General features: G+C 37.6%; 1 protein-coding gene across 3 annotated transcripts in view; it reads right to left on the bottom strand.

Moving 5' to 3' along the window:
* Positions 1 to 22,500, bottom strand: part of LOC135223590 (Krueppel-like factor luna) — a 402,867-nt gene that overhangs the window by 113,081 nt on the left and 267,286 nt on the right. The window contains exon 1 of one of the 3 annotated variants that reach the window (XM_064262136.1): positions 14,262 to 14,395. The exons of 1 other annotated variant lie outside the window; for it this stretch is intronic. Coding sequence is in view for 1 of the 2 variants with exons in the window: in XM_064262134.1 (XP_064118204.1) it covers positions 14,357 to 14,371 (15 nt within the window). In the remaining variant the exon portion in view is untranslated. Of the gene's footprint in view, positions 1 to 14,261; positions 14,396 to 22,500 lie in introns of those variants that run through there. One more of the 3 variants, XM_064262134.1, reaches the window with a different exon arrangement.

The raw sequence follows: 22,500 nt of genomic DNA, 5'->3' as shown, positions 1-22,500 counted from the left end.
GCTGATAAGCCTCTCATTTGTCAATGTTACCCAAGTAAGACCGAGTAAATTGACTAGGCACTGAGGAGCTTATGTCCACTTCGCCAGAGGCATCCTCTCCCTTTCTGTGTGTGTGTGTGTGTGTGTGTGTGTGTTTGTTTGTTTGTTTGCTTGTAAGGTGCTTTTACGTTGCATGGAACCAGTGGTTATTCAGCAACGGGACCAACGGCTTTACGTGACTTCCGAACCACGTCGAGAGTGAACTTCTATCACCAGAAATACACATCTCTCACTCCTCAATGGAATGGCCGAGAATCGAACCCGCGACCACCGAGGTGGGACACTAATACCATACCAACCACGCCGCTGAGGCGCTGAGTGTGTGTGTGTGTGTGTGTGTGTAAACATAAAGGCTTCTTGATTATTCTCAAAATAAGAATGCAACAACATATCGAGCAGGAAATCCCAAATCCCTTTTTGTAACAATTCAAACTCAAATGAATATGAAAACATAATGCCATCTAAACCGCAAAACAAGGAACTACCCACAAAAATCATATAACAGAATTTAATATAAAAAAAAAAAATGTTACATAACGTACACAATATGATGTGAAAACGTTTGACATGAGCGGAAAATGGATCAGAAGGAATTCTAATAAAGATTTTGCACTAACGAAAGATAACGTAGTTCCTGGAACGCTAGCCTGAACACACGTACAAAACACACGCACAATCCATTAAGACAGATGGACACTGTGAGGAAGTTGACAACAAAGGAAAGTTTGATGAGAGGGAGAAAAAGATACCAGGGCGACACACACACACACACACACACACACACACACACAGAGAGAGAGAGAGAGAGAGAGAGAGAGAGAGGAGAGAGAGAGAGACGTCGAGGGCCTAACATGAATTTTAAAAAAAATCCACTGGAGCGACGTGGGGAGGAGGTTATGATCCGAGAGTCAGATGAAAAAATAATGTTAAAAAAAAAAGAGAGAAAAAAAAGGTCAGCAGATGAGAAGGAAAAACTTGAATTTAAACAAAATCGTCACAGAAAAGTGCACTGTAGAAATTTCTGGCAAACAATATGATGGAGAGAGAGTCGAAACGTTTAAGTTGGGCATGAGAGAAGTGAGCAAAAGGGTGAGGACAAGAAAAGCGTCCAAGGAGGGAGGGGGGTTGGTGGGAGGGGAGAGGAGAAGGAGGAAGGTCGTGCTATAAGAGAAGAGGGAAGAGAGAAGAAAAATGGGGGGAAAAAAGAACAGATATGCCTTCTGAACTATAGGATGAAGAGACGGTCAATAGAGAAGAGGATATGGGAGGGGGCAGGGTAGTATATGACTGGGGAAAATATGTGGATTGGTTTGGGGGGGTGGTGGAGGAAGACCTAACGGGGAGATAAGACCAAGACGAGATGGAAGGAAGAGTAACGCATTATGGAAACGTGCCTTCATTACGAGTAGCAACGCCGTAATGCTGTAACGTCACCATTCAATTTTAGCATCTCGGCGTGGAAAGGTCTTTGGCTCCTCTAACGTTGCAGACGCGTAAGTAGAGACAGAAAGAACTCCGAACGCAAGACTTCTTACAGATCTATACTAAAATACAATTTTCACCAAATTTATAAAAATCTTTGTTCAGAGTACATGCATATAAATTTTTTACCATTTATCGACTTCAACTAACGATTCTGAACCGTTTAACAGCAAGAAAAAAAAGAATACAAGTTGAATGGAAACACTATCAAGAGCTATCGATCATTTGGAGTTGGCGGTAATAATAAATGCAAACTAACCATGCAAGCAAAAAAAGAAACAGAGATCTTAACTTCATGACGTGTTTACGAAGGTAACACCAAGTTTGAGTGAAATTAGGTCGACAAGTTTGTGAAAAAAATTAATTTGATTAGTAACAATAACGTCTGCACTTGGAAACGGATCAGTTCCGTCAGTCATTTACAGGCAGGCTACACATGTTTTCAAACTACCTATAAATCATACTTATTGACTAGTTCACAGTCCATTCACACTTTTATGTATTTTCATCGACTCATTTTATATGCTTTAAATCTACACATACTCCATACTTCAGAAACTGTTTTCGTCAAGATCACTACATATTTTTAGACGTACTCACACTGCATATTTATGAGACCACACTGTCTGCACGTAAGAACCCAAACACACGCTACCATTTTCCGGTCTCTAACAGATCGCAGATATTTCTTTTTCTTACAATGTTGACGGCAGAGTCTCCCCTTACACTTTCTTGATTCACTGGCTCTGTCCATACTTTTTCGGCCTATCGAGCCCTGGGTCATTTATCCTGGTGTCTCTGTTTCCTATCAACGGCGCTCGACAGGAAACGGCCAGAGACACCAAGAAATATCATAAACTACAGAGAGGCGGACACTCCATGAGGCTTGGCTTCGTCCCCTCTTTGTAGTCATTGAAATTTCCTAACCTTTAAGCTCCAGCGCGTTCGGGACGACGAAGGGAAAAAAAACAGAGAGGGTTGAAAAGGAGTAGATGATGATAAATCATCAAAGGACGACGGTAACAACTAGAGGGTAAGGGAGTAACAGGTGGTGATGATTAATTAATGGAGCAAGAACGAGTGAACAACGGAAAGAAATGTTTACGTTACACAACCATATTACAGCTTTCTACTAACAACCAAAACAGTAGCCGCAGCAGCGGCAATATCACTGTAAGTAACGCCACTATCAAAATGAATGTAAACTGACGAAAAAAAAGAGCGACTGAACATATACTTAAGTAATGACATTCCGTGCCTTCAACACACAGTAGGCGATTCTCATTAGAGAGGAGAGCAAAGACTCAACAGATGGTCATCAATCCAGGAATTCCGTTACAGAACTAATGATGAGATTTATTCAGTGTTCCTCTCCACTTCAATAAATTTCTCTCTCTCTCTCTCTCTCTCTCTCTCTCTCTCTCTCTCTCTCTCTCCATAAAGTCTTATTAATCTCTCTCTCTCTCTCTCTCTCTCTCTCTCTCTCTCTCTCTCTCTCTCTCTCTCTCATTATGCAGATTACAAGAAGTATAAAAGTGTTTTGTTTTGTAAAACATAAGGCACTAAACGAACAATAAAGTCTAAGCATATGCGAAAGCTTCAAATAGAAAAAAATAAAAAAATAAATAAAAAAACTCGGTCTATGCCAGCGGCTGGTAACATATTAACAAGAAAGGTTTCTTTTAACCAATGTAAATTTCTATTTAACCAGTGTAACTTTATATTTAACCAACGCTGGTTCACTGCATAGAATTGATAAACCGCGAGAATTCCAAGCTGTTCGTCAGTTTCAAATAATCTACAGTGCCGTCACTAATTACAAAAGGGGATCAGTGTAATTAGATTCCTTCACTAAAGAAAAACTGCCAGTAAGTGTATCACAACTTATAGTTCAAGCAAATGGACCCATTCGAAAATCAGTCTGACTCCACACGTCTTGTGGATAATATACAACGCTTTGAAGAGCACACTAACTATAATCCACATAGAAGGATATGATTATAATGTTTTCAAAACTTAAAAGAACCGTGCAATAATTGCCTGAAACAAAAATTACTTTGTAAACCCTCTGTATAAAAGTAAAAATAAAGACAAAACTTAACTTGAACTAAGACAAGACTGAATCAAATAAATAAAGTATAAATAAAACACCGTCTATGAAAAAGATTTAAGCCAAGAACCAATAAGAAGACGAAACGACTCTGGGGCACACACCTTCAAACCAGGCAATGTCTAAATTCATTTTACTGATGAGAGACAAAAAACTTCCAAATTGCCGCAACCTTTCATCCCGGGTTTCCCCTGTTCATCAGTGGCTGTCTATTTACTCTTATTGACATCTGATGAAAAAAGTCGCTTTTTACGCCAGCCCCCCTCTTTTTTTTCTTCTTTCTTTTTTTCTTTAAAGTTAAAAAAGGCTTTGTCGTTTTTTTATTTACTCCCTCCCTTCCTGCCATACATAACGAAGATGCATTGGGGGACTATAATATATATCTAAATATACCTCGAGGTTTACCTTTACTAGACAACCCCACCTCATCACCATCCACCCTGGTTATACCATGTGGTATCGCCTAACCCCGCAACGCCCCAGGGCCCCCACCCAAAATCACCCCCACCCCCATTTACTCATTGTAGTCATCGTTTCCTCATATTCTTAAAGTGAAGGCAGATTTTCAGGTGCTTCACCCCCAGTACGAGATCGATAATTCATCAGCTAATTCACTCATGCTTTCATAGCGCATACGTCTACGAGAGAATGAGCAAACATAGAAATGATAATCGATAGGGAGATCAAACGGAAACACAAGAATTAGCATCATCCATATACACATACAAATACTCGTGTTTATACACTGACGTGCCTCATATATGTAGCAGATTTCTTTAAATTGTTGGAATGGTAAATAGAAAAAATAAAACATATATATATATATATATATATATATATATATATATATATATATATATATATATATATATATATATATATATATATATATATGATATATATATATATATATATATATATATATAAATATATATATATTATATATATATATATATATATGTGTGTGTGTGTGTGTGTGTGTGTGTGTGTGTGTGTGTGTGTGTGTGTGTGTGTGTGTGTGTGAGTGTTGTTGTTGTTGTTGTTGTAAAAGGAGACGGCAAAATGTTTGAGCACGTAAATTGTGGACATTTTTATGAGGTTTCGCCGATATGACGTTGTATTTCTACACCTACTATTCTTTGTTTTTTTCCATTCTTGTTGTTTACAATGTGCACATTTTCATATGGTAAAAAGTGATAAGGTAACATTCTAAGAAAACAAGTCATTTAAAGGAAGCGAAGTATAATGCATAAAGGATTAAGTAACTCATTAAGCACACAAAAAAAGCGCATAGCGTGATTTGTGCATTTCAGATAATATATACAGCTAACAAGCCCTGCTTCTGAGAGAATGCTCCGACTTTATGCATAAGTCATCTGATATCCCAAAAATATTATTCTAATAGCTTTTCAAACGAGTCTATTTTGATACGGATATTGTCCTTCAATAGCAAAACAATCCTTATAAAAAAAAAAAAAAAAAAAAAAAAGCCTCTCGTTGTAAACACATGCAACTTGAAGGAAATACGGCGAAGAAAAAATAATTCATGACCGCCGGCACACGGGCACAGACTAGAGCCATCACAGGCCCATGTAATGCATAACAACAGAGAGACGAAGAAAAATTGGCAATGCGCACGTGAGTGTGAAGTCTGGGAGAAGAGAAGCGTGCACGGGAGGCAAAGGGAGGGGTGGAGATTTCCAGACGACGACAGAAATGGCTTAGATGAAGTCGAGGTAATCAAGTTCCCCCTTAAAAAGCCTCCGTTTTCAGCACTGGAAGGAGGCGTTTTATGCGATTCATCTGACTCCGAGATGAGGTTGGAGGTGTCGGGTGAAGGGGAAGAGAAGGGAATCAGGAAGGAGCGAAGGACGAGGAAGAGGAAAAGAAGGATGTGGAGAAGGGATAGGAGGGAAAGGGGGGCAGGGCAAAACAGAAGTGCGTGGAAGAGATGGAAGCGAGGGAGGGGGTGGGAAGACAAAGCGAGAGAAGTTAAGAGAGCGGTCAGGAAAGGACGCGTCGAAAGCACTCAAAGTTCCAGCAACAGGAAGGATGAAAGGGAAGGGAAAAACACTAGGATCTTAATGAAGGTGCCCGGTCGTTGAGTGAAAATTCTCTCTCGCTCTCTCTCTCTCTCTGTGAAATGTCCTACAAGGGTTAGCCATGTCTCGTGATTTCCTGGGGGAGGAAAATTTCAATCTTCTTCAGCGAGTTGTGCATATTAACCTGTTTTATAATAATACTTCTTTTTTCATTGGATTCTTTTATATTTTTGCATAAAGTTAAAAAACTGAAAAATTACACAACCAGTGTCTTCGTGATAAGAAATTCCTTTATTTTAATCAAAGGATATCAATAAAAGACACCACAAAATCCTAACATATTTAAAAAAATTACACCTTTCATAAGAGAGAGAGAGAGAGAGACAGAGACAGAGAGAGAGAGAGAATTAAAACAGTTACATTTATGAAATGCAGATGATCTCTCGACCTTTCCAAACACCCATCCGCAAAGTAATTTTTTGTCAAAAGATTGCAATTATACGGGCGCTGTTTATGAAATCCCGAGACTGAATGTAATGGCATAAAAGAGAACTCGTACATGAAGCAACATAAATGCATCGACGAATCTTCTGACAAATGAGAGAAATATACTTTTGAAGGCGAAATTTATGGTCAACTCGGCCTCGGTTCGGTCGGACAATTACTCGCTCCCTTTCAAGAGACTGCAGTGGTCCCTTTTTTTAACGTTTACCAATAAATATACTGTCGCTGATAATCTCTCTCTCTCTCTCTCTCTCTCTCTCTCTCTCTCTCTCTCTCTCTCTCTCTCTCCTGTATTAACGCCCCTGTGAATGAAGCCTCTCTTCTTTTTCTTTACTGGAAAGCAATTGTTGTTATTGTTTCATTTCCGAATGCAATATTATACTATGTAGGTTACAGATCAACACGGAATTTAAAAAAAAAGTTACGCAAAACAAGACACAGTTTATTAAGGAAAATAACTTTTTTTTTTTTTTTTTTTTTTACCGTATCGTCTTAATAATCTATAAATACCAAATCATTTTCGATTTGCAACAGGATAATGGAGTACTGAAATAGCCTGCTGAATGATACGGACAAAACTTAATGGGCCTAAAATTCTGGAAAAAAAAAAAAGTGAACTTAACAGTCCTAAAATTTTGGGAAGAAAAAAAAATAGTGACCTTAATTGTCCTAAAATTCTTGAAAGCAAAAAAATGTGATCATAATTGTCCTAAAATTCTTGAAAGCAAAAAAATGTGATCATAATGGTCCTAAAATTCTGGGAAGCATAAAAAAAAAGTAGTGACCTTAATGGTCCTAAATTTCTGGAGAAAAAAAAAAAAGTAGTGACCTTAATGGTCCTAAAATTCTGGAAAGCAAAAAATTAAAAAATGAGTGACCTTAATAGTCCTAACACTGGAAAAAAAATAATCTGAATGGTCCTAAAATTCTGGAGAGCAAAAAAAAAAAAAAAATAGTGACAATGTGTATAACATCAAAACAAACCACCTATAGAACACACAACTAGGACAACTCGGAATGACTTTCTGATACTGGTGAATAGAAATCAAAGGTTTGCAAGCAATTCCGTATCATCCAGAATATGGTCAGAGATTCCCTCTTCGTCACGACGTGTCCCGTCGGAGGCACGTGGCAGGGGACACGGCTGCGTCTCACTTTGCAGAAGGCAATCACAAATCTGGATTACCTCTGCCAATTGGAAACGCAAACTCTGTTGGATCCGGATCAGGAAAGCAAATGAATACAGCATGGCTGATGATCCCGGTGTGGGCGACGAACTGATCAATTTTAGGCAGACGCAAAATGAAAACCAAGTGAAACACGAAATTCCAGGAATGGTCGACATCCTCGTTTTCATTCTGACATCTGAACGCAAGTTTCCATCGCATGCCATCTCTGGAGCCACCTCACGCGATTTGAAATTATGTACTTCCCTTCTTAACCTTATATACATACAGCTTGACCTGTGTACGGTCAATTTCATTTCTGGCTCTTTTTTCGATATTAGTAATTTGCATATTATTCCCTACGTTTTTCCAGAACATTTCTTTTCCATAGGTGAGCAACACAGTTCTTGCTAAAGTATCGATCTCTTTCTTATATATTATATTTTACTATATTATATACTATACTATATTATATGTAAAAAAAAATTCTTCCTCTCTACAAAGAGAGAAACTAAAATGGCGTAAAGCTCCAACTCTTCTCAGCTTTCCACTAGTAATCCTCCTCCTCCTCCTCCTCCTCCTCCTCCTCCTCCTCCTCCTCCTCCTCCTCCTCCTCCTCCTCCTCCTCCTCCTCCTCCTCCCAACAATGGCCGCAAAATTCTGTTGGTGCCGCGACCATCTCTCCAAAATTAATCGAGCGAGACCGTGTACCGAAGACCCATCAAGTGAACCACAAAATAAACTTCATTTCACCATCGAACGCCTTGCGAAAGTCTCCTTCCCTTGACCTCGATACCTCGAACTCTCCTCCTCCTCCTCCTCCTCCGCCACGCCGAGGAGATACAAAAGGAAAAAAAATCAAAACAAATTTCGAAGGGGAAAAACGCGGCTTAACACGGCGGAATGGAATCGCCCCCATGAAAGCCTTTTGCCGCGTTGACTTCATGATCCCTGGAAGGGTAATGGTTGTTTAGCAATGACCTAATTTGGAAGGCAGTAGAGAAGGAAAAATTGAAGAGGCACTCTTCTAGCTAGCTTGTTGAGCTGGAGAAAAAGAGCCGCACCCTTTTTTTTCCCATCGGCGGTGTTTGTGTGGCACAGTGACAAGTCGTTAATTAAGGCGAAATGATAATTGTCGGGATGGTTATTACCGACCTTAAAGAACTGGCGCCTCTTTTCTTGGCCTCGGCTTGGGCTTCTTCTGGGGGCTCGCTGGGTTCTTTGGCAATGATGTATTTAATTGGGAAGGGACCTCAACTGATAGGCCGGGGGGTTATGGGGGATGAAATACACACTCCCGTTAATTTGGTGGACAGGCAGTGACAGATCAGCGTCCCAAAAAGGGGTTTGAGGGCATAAAACACTATACAAAATCTCCCACTAACAACAGAAAAACAACTGACTTAGAAAAGAAAAAACTAGTCATCCGTACTCACATATGGACTGTCATAAAAACAAAACTGATGCCTAAAAATATTCAACATGAAAAGGGTAGAAGAATAAAGCTTCATTCATAAAGCGTACATAAATATATTCTTATTGACGTGTGTAGTAAACATTTCAGCTATCAATCACGTTCATCGCCTTATTTTCATTACAAGTGAAGTGAAAAGTTTCCATCTTCTAGGAGGTTTAACAATATACTGCTTCAACACCTGGTTCTTTTTAATGAGTTTCACACTTCCTTTCATTCTTCGGAAAAAAAAAGAAATTCAGTTTCCTCTCAATTTCTGCGAGTCTTCCAAAGATTTTTCACATAGAAATATGAACTAATTAATTTCGGTATCCAATTAACGACATGGGAAAAAAGGCTTCAAACTTGTAAATACAGAGTTGTAAAAAAATAACTGAACTGAAATCATCTCTGTCTTCTATTACTCGTACAAAGAATTTTTCTTGAATAATCTCATCCTTTCCGATCTTCAAAACAAAAGATGTTTTTCTTAATATATTTTATCGAGGAGTTTTTTATGTACAAACTAATTTTGTATTTTAATATCACCGTGAAATATTTGTTGACTTTTATCGAACTCACTTAAACCCAATAAAAAGCTTTCTTTATAAACATATGCATATTTACATAAATATAAATATATGTATGTATGTATGTGTATATATATATTATATATATATATATATATATAGATATATATATATATATATATATATATATATGCATACATATATATGTATATACTTCGAATGTTTTGATGTATGTATGTATATGTATATACATTTATATATATCATATATATATATATATATATCATATATATATATATGAATAATATATAATATATATATATATATATATATGACGAGAGAGAGAGGAGAGAGAGATAGAGAGAGAGAGAGAGAGAGAGAGAGAGAGAGAGAGAGAATGTGGAAATACCTCAAAACTGCAGATCTAATTATTCCTATAAATGAATCTGAAAGATGTACACTACTTATTTGTATGAAACGACTGAAATCTAATCATGGCGCGTACAATAGGTTCTAAGCTCAAGCTAGTGAATACCACCATATGAGAACGATCTTGATAACGATTTTCCCGAGTTTGAAAGGAAAAGGAAAAGGAGATAAAAAAAAAAAAACAAGAACGAAAAAGTAGTTAGTTATTCTCATTTGCATTTTAAATTCCAGTCGCTATCTAAACCAGTGGTTCTTAACCTGGGGTACTTGTCCTCCGAAACCCTAAACCTTGGGGTACGAGATATGATAGCCAGTGTGATGGTACTATATATTTACTTTATAGTTTCATATGAATAAAAATAATAAAAATATAAATAATAAATATACAAATAAAATTATGAAGATAAAAATAGAAAAATATATTATATTTATATCAAATGTGGGCAGAAAAACAAATTTTCTGAGACATCAAGGGGTAAGGGCATTAAAAAATGTTAAGAACCACTGATCTAAACCATCAAGTGTCAGCAACGGGTTCATTCTTCAACCCATCAATTTATAGCAGTACGCCAATCCAGTAACCTAACTATGAGCCAACTCGCTTTCCTCCGAGAGCCTACAGAGCAAAATTTCTCTCTCTCTCTCTCTCTCTCTCTCTCTCTCTCAAAAAAAAAAAAAAAAAAACATCAAGAGACATGGCTTGGTTTACACGACTACTGCGAGGCAAGTGTTTTTTGCCCTTTCCTCGACGTAACAAGGCTAAAGAGCTGAAGAACCCCATCAGAAATCAATTACGTAACGCTATGGCATAATAAAACTCTGCTAAACTATACACAATAAAACCTTCTCTCTCTCTCTCTCTCTCTCTCTCTCTCTCTCTCTCTCTCTCTCTCTCTCTCTCTCCGATATCGCAAAATATCAAAAAAACGCAGGCTTATTAGGCAATTCCGTTGATCGTCTTCCAGGATTCAATAGAAGTTGCTCGGGGAAGGAGGAGGGGCAAATAAGAAGGGGGAAGAGCACAGAGAGAGAGAGAGAGAGTCTGGAGAGGGGAAGAATCATATGGATATCGCTTAATCGGATTGTGGAGCCGGATAATCGCATAATGGTGTAGTCCACCGCCAGGGAATGTGGGAATGGAGGAGCCAGGTGGAGAGGGAGGAGGGATGGTAGGACATTTCGGGAGTGGGAGAGGTTGAGGAGGGGGGTGGGGGAGGGAGTTAGAGGTCAGGGGAAGGGGATGAGAGATCCCTTGGAGGCCCGAGAGCCACAAGGAGACAGGAGGAGGAGAGCTGGAGGGAGACGACTGAGAGACGACGGCATAAGATGGATTGAGGATCGAAGGAGGAAGGTTGCAAAAAGAAGATTTGTTTTCGAAACACACAACAGAAATAGAAACACAATCGCGATAAACAGCGCCATAATAAGATTTGTGGAATAAAGGCATCACATCTTCCGGCTAACATTCCCTCTTATTTCTGAGCCAATACATAATTCGGGATGTTTTCTATTCTTTCCAGATGCTTCGTCACTGCCACGTACTTTTACCCAAAGGTGAAGAGGCGCAACTGAAAGTATTCCCACATAATACAGAGAGCAAGAATTAAAATCTTGCGCATACACTAAAATGCACAAGAAAAGATTCAGGGGTCAACTGCAGGTTTCGACTGGGGTTGAGACATCTCATTTTCTGGTGTAAACCCGGGTCACAGCGAATTTCAATCCGTTTTTCATAAAATAAGTGACCAAAAATCCCAGTGTTAAATCTTATTCAGTTAGTCAGGAAGTAGAAAAATGATATGAAAATATGAAACAAAGAAAAAAATGGTTTTATTTGCTGCCTCAGACAATCGGTAAAATAATACAACAAAATCAATCATCAATACAAAACATAAAAACATAATATTGTCGTAGTCCCAGTTTTCAGTTTTAGTTTTCTGAAAGAACACTATTGTGTCGGCTTTGTCTGTCAGTCCGCACTTTTCCTGTCCACCCTCAGAGCTATAAAAAAAAAAAAAAACACTGAGGCTAGAGGGCTGCAATTTGGTAAGTTGATCATCCACCCTTCAATCATCAAACATAACTAAGTCCAGCCCTCTAACCTTAGTAGCTGTTATTTTATTATAAGTTAAAGTTAGCCATAATCGTGTATCTGGCAACAATGCAGTCCAGGCCACCACCTAGACACGGTTAAAGTTTCATGGGTCGCGGTTCATACAGCATTATACCGAGACCACCGAAAGATGGTGACCTTGATTAAGGGAACCAAGGAAACTGAAGGGTCAAGGGAAAAGTGAAGGGCTTCGCAGCAGATAAACAATAGTCCAGTTTCTTTTAAATTATTTTACAGTTCACACACTCAAGTCCGCTCCAAGCCCAGATAAGATAAGAGTTAACGCCATTACCTTCTGATGTACAAAAAGTTAATGAAAACTGCTCAAACACCAGCAGTATAGTTAATGCAGCTATGGGCCACAATGAAGCCCAAACGTTAATAATATAAGATATATAAATGACTCTGATGGGGCGTAACTGATATAATATAAGATATATAAATGACTCTGATGAGGCGTAACTGATATACGAGACGCATATATTAATTTTACACTGAGTTTCCTGTAATTAAATAAAGCGTTGTTGAAAGTTGGAAAGACTCTTGATGTGGGGTAATGTAATACCCTTCTAGCCGAGTTAACAAAGGAAACCACTTGGAATACAAATAAACAATCAAAACGCCTTAAGCAAAGGAAAGCGCTTCCTGCCAATGTGTGTGTATGAGAGAGAGAGAGAGAGAGAGAGAGAGAGAGAGAGAATAATATGTGACAGCGAAAGAGAGAGAGGGGGACAATGAGAGAGAGAGAGAGAGAGAGAGAGAATAATATGTGACAGCGAAAGAGAGAGGGGGGACAATGTGTGTGTGTGTGTGTGTGTGTGTGTGTGTGAGAGAGAGAGAGAGAGAGAGAGAGAGAGAGAGAGAGAGAGAGAGAGAGAGAGAGAGAGAGAGAGAGAGAGTCTCAATTTATGGCTAAAAATCACACTTCCACTCTATGAGATCATAACAAAGGCAATCTAACTTGAGCTAAGCCTAACGAGGAGGTTACCCCCGACGCATATTAAAGTAGATTTTTAAGTAATGCAGGGGAAGAGGCAAAAATGCATTTCATCAAGTAGTCTCCCCACTTCATAAAATGTATTGCTGGCTTCTGGTTTTTTGAAAGCTAAAAGGAAGTCGAGACGGAGAGAGAGAGAGAGAGAGAGAGAGAGAGAGAGAGAGAGAGAGAGAGAGAGAGAGAGAGAGAGGTGGCTTTTGCAGAAGCAGCGTAAAGGAAAGGAAAGAAAGGCAAACACAAACGCAAAAAGACGAGATGATTGCAAGGTCCTACCCAAGTAATTTTTTTCAAGCAAGAGAGTTAATAAATTATAAAATAAACTAACCACTGCTTTTATTATAAGTGGCCGGGTACAAAAGTGTGCATATATATATATATATATATATATATATATATATACATATATATATATATATACTAGCTGACCAACCCGGTACTGCCTGGGATAACTCTGAATGGCAACTGATAAACTTGATCTCTCTCTCTCTCTCTCTCTCTCTCCTCTCTCTCTCTCACTGGCTCGCCCTCTCATTCTCTCTCTGTAACCTCTTCTCAACCCTCACCCCCTTTGGCGCCATTGATGTTTTACCCCACAGTATTCTTTTCCAAATAGTAAATAAAATGTATACCAAAATTAGGTATGATAAATGTGTAAAGTTACTACGACTAAGGGCATAACCAGCCCCGCTTCAGTGAATCCTTTCCCACCCCCACCCCCCCCCCACTTTGGTGCTATTTGGTGCTGGTGATGTCAGCCCCAACTACATTGATTTCTAGATGGGTGGGGGGGGTTTGTCTGTGGTTAAAAAAAAAAAAAAAAACAAAAAAAAAATAAATAAATAAATCTCATCAAAATCGGTCAAGAAATGTGGATTTGTAAAAAGACGGGTTATGACTCCCTATCAAACGGCCGTCGAATTTCGGATTTTGACTAAAACCTTCCTTGGGGGGAGGGGAGGCTATGTTAAAAATCTCATCGAAATCGGTTTAAGAACAATGTGGATTTGTATAGCTTTCATAAAACAAACAACCAAACAGACATGTTCAAATTATATATATATATATATATATATATATATATATATATATATATATATATATATATATATATGATGTGTGTTAAGTAAAGTCCGTACTGGAATTCTTGTTACTATATCTATCTATCTATCTCATATATATATATATAATATATTATTATATATATATATATACTATATATATATATATATATATGTGGTGTGTATATATATAATAATATATATATATATGTATATATATATTATATAATATCTATCTATATATATTTATATATATATTATATATATATATATACTGTACGTGTGTGCGTGAGTGTGTCTATCGTATGCCATCAAATATAATTTCTGAAAGTACGTACTTGATCATCCAACACAAACGTTGTTCACAGTTACTCTTAGGCAATACTAAAATTCGACTTCCTTGTCGTTAGCAGACCCGAGATTTTGAACTCACTTGCCGTAGGACCATCCTACTGAAAGGTTCCTATGACGAAATGGTTGGTTTTCATCCACATACCTGGAAGTAAAAAAAGATACATTACAGAAACATGAAAGTTTTCGTTACACTTATGTCAACACTGAATGAAATAAGCAAGAGAAAGATTTCATATTTCATTTCCACAAGGTTGTCATAAAAAATTATAATTTTCATCACTGAGTATTATTATTAAAACTGTAATGTGAAAGCTACTCAAAACAAAAATAACGCGAAAAACGAATCAGAAACGCTTCCAAACTCCGAAAAAATATAATTAATGATGAAAATGAGAAATTAAAAGTATTAGTCTAAAAGAAGCAAATGTACTATACCTCATATTTTACTCAGCTAACATAGACACAATTGAATAAGTATTTCTAAAATGAAAATATTCAAGAAAAGACAAAGGCTCCAATTACTTTATATGAATATTGTTCACACATCCTCAAGCTTGCCAGTGCCATGAATAACAAATTCAAAGGATCAATACAGATGACACCAAGCACTTAATCAACATTACCTCAGAATGTGAAACCCCAACTTTACATTATTTAGCTCTGTAAAGTCAGTTTATCTTTTGTTTGTGCTGACGGTCAGTATCATGATTGGCTGCAGCTCGAGCTCAGCGTTTCCTATAGGTTAAATGAGATCGAACGAACGTATTTATCGTCAACTCCAAAAAGACAAAAATATTTATTTGCCAAGTGCGCAAAGAAAAAATATATAAATAAAAAAAAGAAAGAGAAATGGAATCGAGAAAAACTAAAGTAATACTTTAGAAAATATCTGTTAGTGTCGAATAAAGCAAATCTAGTGATAAAAATCTTGGGGGGGGGGGGGGGGGGGGGGGGGAAACTTTAAACGCTAAGGAACGAAAACTGAATAAATTTTACATACTGATATTTCTATAGGTGACTCGGATGGATGAATGCGAAAATAGTACATAAAGAAATAAATATATATTTATGATACAAGATATATATATAACCATACATCCATACATTCCATACATATATATACTACATACATATAAAACATTCAACATACATCATACAAAAAACATTGTATCATACATAAATAAACATCTTTATATGAGCATATATTTTCAACCTTTAACAAATAAATTCTGACTATATTTTCAACTTTAACTAATAAATTCTATTCATATTTTTGCAAGTTAAAAAAAATAAAATTTATACAAAAACAACAAAAATAAAACCCCTTCACATGCTGCCCCCCCCTACAATAGGCGTTAATTCCGTACTGACGCAGGAATCGCCTGGGGAAGTTAACACCGTTGCAACGGTATGCATATACAGATACACCATAGACGAGGCTAAAGGCACAATGACACGACTAAATGCGACAATTTGCTCAGGCCCCATGACACTAACTAATGATCCTACCACATGGAGCGCCGCCGGTGACTCATTCAACTCGAAAGCTTTCTCACACACACACACACACACACATACACATACAAACACACACACTACTCGATAATCCTTGTTTGTTTATCAAAGTTTCTTTCTTTCTCTCTCTCTCTCTCGTAAATATTCTACATACAAACGCATAAGTCTAGAAATGGTCCTAATAAATTAGCAAATTTAATATACATTGAATTTTTTCCCCATTTGTCATTGGTTCCTTTAATACCAAAATCAGTATTATAAGCATTTTACCTTCACACTTGAGTAAACTTCATTTATGTGACTTCTTAATCCAAACCAATCACTTTGCATATTTTTTTGTAGATTACTTGAAACCGACGAGCGGACCATACAGTTCCTTCCACGGAAAGTAAACAAAGACAAAAGTATTGATTCTGCTTTCGTATACGGAATTGTTTTTCCCTTATTACTACACAGATTAATATTTTAGCTCACAATCCATCGGCTGTTTTTGACTCGTCTCCATTCTGAGAAATTTCGAGCATTCTATAAACAGAGAAATTCCTAACAATAAAATAGAGTTTCTGTCAGTGCCATTAATTATTCGATCCCAGCTATAATAAAAATCTTTGCCTAGCAAAATCTTAACCAAGACGTGTCTCTCTCTCTCTCTCTCTCTCTCTCTCTCCTTTCTCTCCTCCTCGTCTCTCTCTCTCTCTCTCTCTCTCTCTCTCTCTCTCTCTGTGTATGTGTGTGTGTGACGGAAAGCTCTTATGAGCTATGCATCAATGAATCAAAACATGAATATGGAAATTCTGCAAAACGTGAACTTATTCCCAACGTTCTAACTAACAAATAAACAAAAGAAAACAGCAATAATAAATACATGATTTATTCGTACGAATATGAAACTTCGTACAACCTTCCTTGACGTCAACTCGTGCCAGACAGCCACAGACACAGACACAGACACAGACACTCGCCCTTCGGCAAAGTCGTCGGTATCAGACGGCCTCCTGCGGCACGTTCGAGGAGCAACACCTAACCTAACGAGGACTGATAAAGCTCGACCTCGACCACCCTCAGCCTTGGCACATCCCATGTCGCCGGCACCCCGACGAGCGTTACGAGAAATGCCACATCATACTCAAGGTTGTATAATCACATTTTTCATTTCTTTTTCCTTTGGGCTTCTCATAAAATATTCCCGACAAGTTCACAAAAGGAGATAAGGACGGCCCCATACGCATACGTAATGGATATCGCTAGGGCGAAGATGGAATATGTTCGTGGCTTTAAAAGGGAGGGTTTGTACTTCGTCACAACACTTTTTTTTTCTACAGCCTGCTAACTAGTATATATAAAAAGTATAGTATTCTTTAAATACAAAGCTTTCGGAAACAGCACTATTCATCGATTATCTTTTCTGAATAAAAGCTAAAAAAGAAAGTTAAGTTCCCGTTACTATCTACATTCTTTACAATTACCTTTCCTAAAAATGCACTCAATCTCCCTTTACTAAGGCGTTCCTGAGGAGAGGGACGGGGAAGGAGGAAAATAAATGGCGCCCAATGAAGGAACTAGGGAAGGTCAGTTGGGAGTCAGCAAGGGTAAATTGTAGCGCAATCGTAATGAAAGGGGAAGATCAAGCAGATCTTTCAGAACCAGGATTAATAGCTATTAATTCTGTTTCACAACCATCCACAACGTTCATCATTTCTCTTTGCAAATGGACGAAATGTCTGGTGAGAAAGCAAGGATCAATATTGGTTAGATCAACATTTTGCAACTAGAGCTCTAGATGTTGCTCATCAACAGATGAATAAATTATATACAATAATGAAAGAACAATAGCACATTCTTGCTAATACAACCCGTCTCTTTAGCGATACGTTCTAGACCCTTGAAGTGCTACTCCATCTACGGCTCTTATCAGGGAATAAAAGCGACCACCGAAACCGTGCAGGAGACTGCAGTTACCGTAGCCCATAAAGACGGGGCATTTTTGTTGGGCCAAAACTAAATGGGGTAGAACAAACAGTGTGAGCGTTGATAGTGGAAATACAGGCTTCTTAAGCTGTGATTGCTCCTAGAAGAAAGCAAGAGAATAGAACTGGTTATTGCTGCTGGGAATACAGTAGAATAAACTCGAGTGTTACCAGTGGTAATGCAGTAAAACATAGCGCAGTGTTGCTAGGGATAACACAGTGTTGCTAGTGGTTATGATTTAAAACACAATGTGGACAAAGCCAGAGTTTATGGAGTACAACAGCATGTGGTTATTTCATTTGGATTCTGTCCAACAATATAATAACGGAATCTCAATTTGTCACATACAATAAATAATTACTATGCTAACAAGGCAATTATTTTCTCGAAGTATTAACTACTTTTTTGGCTCAGAGATAATAAACCTGGGCTTTTTCACGCGCAAATATGGTTGGATAATGTGAGACTTTCTTGGTCTTTCTTTCTAAAAAGATGGAATTTAGTTTGTTCATCTAGAACCCTTCAACTGTTTTCTAAAGGCCGTATTTCACTCCGTGTACCGTTTTCCTAATATCCTACATTCATCTTTCTCTCCGAGAAGTGATGACTGAGAGTACTAATGCTCAGGGAAGTTACGAAGAAAGAACTCAAAAGTTTCTTTACGCGTTTCACTGAAGTAAACAGTCTGACAAGGGCTCTCTACTCTGCCTTTTTAGTTTGTAGTTTTCTGTATAAGAAAACGATCGAGATGTTATTTGTTTGTCCGTCCGCACTTTTTCTGTCCGCCCTCCGTTCTCCAAAACTACCGAGGCTAGAGGACTGCAAATTGGTATGTTGATCACTCATCCTCCAATCATCAATCATACCAAATTGCAGCCCTCTAGCCTCAGTATTTTTTAATTCTATCTAAGGTTAAAGTTAGCCAAGATCGTGTGTCCGGTACCGCTATAGGTGCCAACAACACAGGCCACCACCGAGTAGTGTCTGCAAATTTCATAGGCCGAGGCTGAGTGTTTCCTGGGCTGTGGCTGAGTTTCAGACAATATTATACACTGTACAGAAAACTCGATTGCGCCGAAGAAACTTCGGCACGTTTTTTGCTTGTTTTTAACTCACCCTTATCTGAACAAACTATCGAAGCTTCTCTCCTCTAAAGCCAACTTACCAATTATCTCCCCTTCCTAGCTATCTTATGCATCCGCTTTTCCCGTGTGCTATCTTCCCTGGACTCCATAAGAAGAGGACTATATAGAGAGAGAGAGAGAGAGAGAGAGAGAGAGAGAAATCTTCCTTAAGAATTCATAATAATAGCAGTTCTGTTTTGAAGAGAATCATTCTTCAGGTAAAAAACTACAAAGTAATGGCAAGCTTTCATGTTCCAAAAAATAAGAGAAAGAGAGAGGAAAGAAGAAAAACCCTGCTACTGACATCACAAGTCATTACCACCGTCATCATCGACCGCCAGCATCGTCGTCGTCGTCGTCGTCGTCGTCTCTTCGTCTTTGGCCCTTCATCGCAGTCTTCTCTGCCGTCGTCATCACTGTTGCCATCTCCTAACCGTCTGCCCTATAGCCAATACCCTCTTTCTAACAGATAGCAAAGTTTACTTGAGCTCATTAAGTTATAATGGGGATGTAAACCCTGTCTCAACGATCTCCTCTAATTTATCTCTTCTCTTCTCTTAGCTTCTCTTCTCTCCGCTCTTCTCCTTTGGAAGGGGAGAGGGGCAGGTGAGGGTGTCTGTTTCTCTCGTTAAGTTCTACTTCTCTCATTTTTTCCCTTGTGTCTTATGCTTCCTTTACAAGGGGGATCCAACTTTCACCATTTTGGACTGCCAACGTTACTTGATATTGTAAAACTTCTGTTCTATCAACCGGACAGAAAAACAGAAGAGTTTTCGACTTTCTCTGCAAAGATACTCACACATCCCTAGCTAGGGACCTTTACTACGGCGGTATTTTCGACTTCTAAGCACAAAAAGACAAGAGGAGACATCAAAGATCAAAACAAGCAGATATGTGTAGGTCCTTCGACTTTCCTCTTTCTTGCTTTATATACTTAATCACTACCACAATGAATTTATATATATATATATATATATATATATATATATATATATAGTATAATATATATATATATATATATTATATATATATGTATTCATTGTGGTAGTGATTAAATACATAGACGAAGATAGAAGAAAGTTGAAGGCCCTACCACATATCTGCTTGTTTTTGATCTTTGATGTCTCCTCTTGTCTTTTTGTGCTTAGAAGTCCAAAATACCACCATATTAAAGAACCCTAGTAGGGGATTCTGAGTATCTTTGCATTATATATATATATATATATATATATATATATATATATATATATATATAGAGTATATATATATATATATATAGTAAATGGCAATATATACTCTACGGTAGTCTTACATTTTCTTCAGACTTATGTTTACGATATAAGAGCCGACGACGCAAAACTATACTCTATATACGGTAAAAACTCATTTTTAACGATAAGGAAATCAGACAGTCTAATGTCATTACTAATGCATATGAACTTATTCTCATTCTCATAATGGCGTTGACCTTATCAGATATGTTTTACGGTAGATTAATGTGTTAATCGTAAACTTCTTGATATGTAGACTGAAGTATTCTTACAATAAACAGAAAAGAGCACGTGAAACTGAGACACCCGCCATGTTCCATTTAAAAATTCAAGAAGAGGAACTTAAAGTACTGACTCCATTGCCTTAAAACCTCTACGAACAACAAAAAGTTTCTCCTTAATCTGTACCACTTTATCTTTTGGATTTTCTCAGCTGATGAATGTTATCTTTTTAACACTTTTCGTACAAATTGTTTCCAATAATCTGTTTTCTTCTATCTCTCATTTACACGGTGTATCCATATACTAATATATATCTGAGAAAGTTTGTATTTGCACGGCCTATCCAAACAAAAAGTGAATTTGAAAAAGTTCGTTATGTTTTCCTGTTTGCATGTCCACTTCTCCCTAACGGCAGGCAGCACCCAGCCAGTTGAAAATTGGTCCAAATATGAAACTTTTAGTGTGATGCATCACAGTTTGCAAGGCTGTCGCCTTTCAGACCAGATTATCTGATACAGAACAGCCAGTATGTGATATGGGGAGCAGCGTCGTCGCGGACTTTATATCACTACATTTTTTATTTTCACATGGATGGATGTCTGACTAATACAAAAACCACGTGTGAGTGTAGCCGTTCCTCTTCTTAGTGTCTCCAGAACCATTTTTTTCTATCTCTATTTACGTAGAGATACCGAACTGCAATTTATGGCGATTAAGCATTTCCAATAGGAGCCGGGTCTTAAAAATTAGTCGGGTTCCACTCATTTAAAAAAATGGTTAAAATCAGCAAAAATTAGAAGATGAACAACTAAGTTCAAGAATAATGAAAACAGAACTGTTCCCCACGTTCAATCATGTGTTCTGGAAATTCCCATATGCTTGAATCTTCTATGTCACTGCACATACTAAAAATAAATAGAACTGAAATATGAAGTAAATGAAATCATAAACGAGTATGCAAACCTACACATCCTTTGAGACGAAGCGCTACAGTACCAAACTCTTCATAACACAACATGCGATAAACAAAATTTGCAATTCATGTAATCTACCAAACATTTACATTTTATGCAAACTCAGCGACCATTTTTATTTCAGGTAATCCGAACAATAGTTTAGTTCGTGTAATCATTGTAAAAACGCTTTCACGCTCCCTTTACACTGTACGGTTAAAAGTAATCTACACTGTACACTTTACACTTGAAAATAATCTACATAATAATAAGTTTCTATTTCACCTACCTTACATAACCACTTCAAGGTATAATTACAGAAGCTGAAAAGCAAAAGAGCGCAGTAAAAGAGAGAAAGAGAGAGAGAGAGAGAGAGAGAGAGAGAGAGAGAGAGAGAGAGAGAGAGAGAATAATATATTGTGAATTGCCCAGCGTCAAGATATAGAACGAAAGAGAGGAAAATCTCAAATTGACGATTTGCCTGTTTCTAAATAAAAAGCGATTGAAGTCAAAAGGTTCCAAGCCTTCCCAGAAAAATATTCTCGCTCTTTATTTCTAAGGAATCTGTCCAGGTATACAAATCCTTCCAGAACCGATTTCCATAATTTCATCTCCCGGGAAGAATATATTACGTTCAAGTAAAAAAAAAAAAAAAAAAAAAAAAAGAACTTCTCAGGAAGAAACACGGTTTCTTGTATTCGCAAGGGCACAATGAGAGTATAATAATACAATACTTTTCTTGATATTTATTCAAAACTAATATATAATTGAGATTTCACTGACAGGATGATAGTGATATCTATATAAAACAAAAAAATTTTACGACTTACAGTGAGTCTCTCTCTCTCTCTCTCTCTCTCTCTCTCTCTCTCTCTCTCTCTCTCTCTCTCTCCCTAAGGATGGGAACGAATGATTGACTTCCCTGATTATCTAGTATGTCTTCTTTAACCGAAGCAATGAGTAATGTACCAAGTAGTTAGGCGTCTATTGCGGGTCGCAGTTTAGAGAGAGAGAGAGAGAGAGAGAGAGAGAGAGAGAGACTCACATTAAGGCGTAAAAATATTTGTACAGGAAACTAAGTTTACTGTCAAAAGTCCATTGAAATAAGAAACAACAATACTTAACTATTCTCTCTCTCTCTCTCTCTCTCTCTCTCTCTCTCGTGCTTAT

The sequence above is a fragment of the Macrobrachium nipponense genome, chromosome 10 (genome assembly GCF_015104395.2).
Source record: "Macrobrachium nipponense isolate FS-2020 chromosome 10, ASM1510439v2, whole genome shotgun sequence".
In the NCBI taxonomy this organism is placed as follows: Eukaryota; Metazoa; Arthropoda; class Malacostraca; order Decapoda; family Palaemonidae; genus Macrobrachium; species Macrobrachium nipponense.
This window is presented reverse-complemented; position numbering and strand designations above follow the sequence as displayed.